Genomic DNA, 1,016 nt, shown 5'->3' with positions numbered 1-1,016 from the left:
TATATTTATTTTATTTTATTTTTTATTTCAGAATATTATGGGGGTACTTCTATTACCATTTATTGCAGTAGGGCAAAATTCAGGACAGGGCATCATTTTAAAATATTTATTTAGTGTTGTCATTCCTACTGACCTTTATAATCTCTAACAAATATTGTTATTTTAAGAAAGATTTTCAGATTTAGCCAAATATTTCTTGGTTTTCATGTTAATATTCATTTACTCCAGAGATTAGCATAATATTAATAGCAGCATGATTAAATTTAGTTGGAAAACAATTGATGATTTTTCATTATTTGCTACTTCCATTGTATTAACTTGTTATTAAACTATTATTAAAGTAGAACAGCTCATTGATGTTTAGATTTTTAAAAACATGTATAACAAAAACGTGAGTAGCTTAAAATAAATTTTTTTCTTCATTTCCTATAAAAGTTTGTGTAGTCTTCTTGTGTCCAGTATTTGGAAGGAAAAATGTTAAACTTCTTGTTTATTATTGGTCTTTCTGGAACTAGAAAGCGGAGTGCAAATATGATCCAAGAGCATTCTCAAAATTAATATAAAGCAGGCATACAAAGATAAATCTTTTAACATAAATTTTGAGCAAACAAGCAAATTCCTAAATTTATTTGAAATTTAGTTAATTATTTCCCACAACCATGAGCACGGTTTAAATATTGATCAAACAATTTTCAGTTAATATGACTTTGTTGGTGAGTAGTATAATACCAGGCCAAGTAGACATATAATAAAAATTCATTGAAGCATTAATTAAGTGAATGATGCACAATTATGCAGAACAATATATAGAGTACCAAAAGGAAAAGAAGGGTTAGTATGTAACAGGGAAACATTTCCCGTTTTTACATTGATTACACAGTTTAAATGATTGAGTGGTATATATATAATTCAGAAGAGGCTAGATATGCTGTGATAAAAAATAATGATCAAATATTATCAATCCAAACCAATAAAGTTTTATTTCTTGCTTATGTTATCTCCTCGATGTGTACCTG

At 27.3% G+C, this 1,016-nt stretch overlaps 1 protein-coding gene across 1 annotated transcript in view; it reads right to left on the bottom strand.

Annotated features, from left to right (window-relative positions):
- Positions 1–219, bottom strand: part of LOC105822478 (40S ribosomal protein S24-like) — a 1,453-nt gene extending 1,234 nt beyond the window's left edge. The window contains exon 1 of the mRNA XM_012659462.1: positions 187–219. Coding sequence (XP_012514916.1) covers positions 187–219 — 33 coding nt within the window. The remainder of the gene's footprint in view (positions 1–186) is intronic.
- Between the last annotated feature and the right edge of the window lie 797 nt (positions 220–1,016).

The sequence above is a fragment of the Propithecus coquereli genome, unplaced genomic scaffold (genome assembly GCF_000956105.1).
Source record: "Propithecus coquereli isolate 6110/MARCELLA unplaced genomic scaffold, Pcoq_1.0 Scaffold611, whole genome shotgun sequence".
Lineage (NCBI taxonomy): Eukaryota > Metazoa > Chordata > Mammalia > Primates > Indriidae > Propithecus > Propithecus coquereli.
The sequence above is the reverse complement of the archived record's forward strand: the minus strand, read 5'-3'. Positions and strand labels throughout refer to the sequence as shown.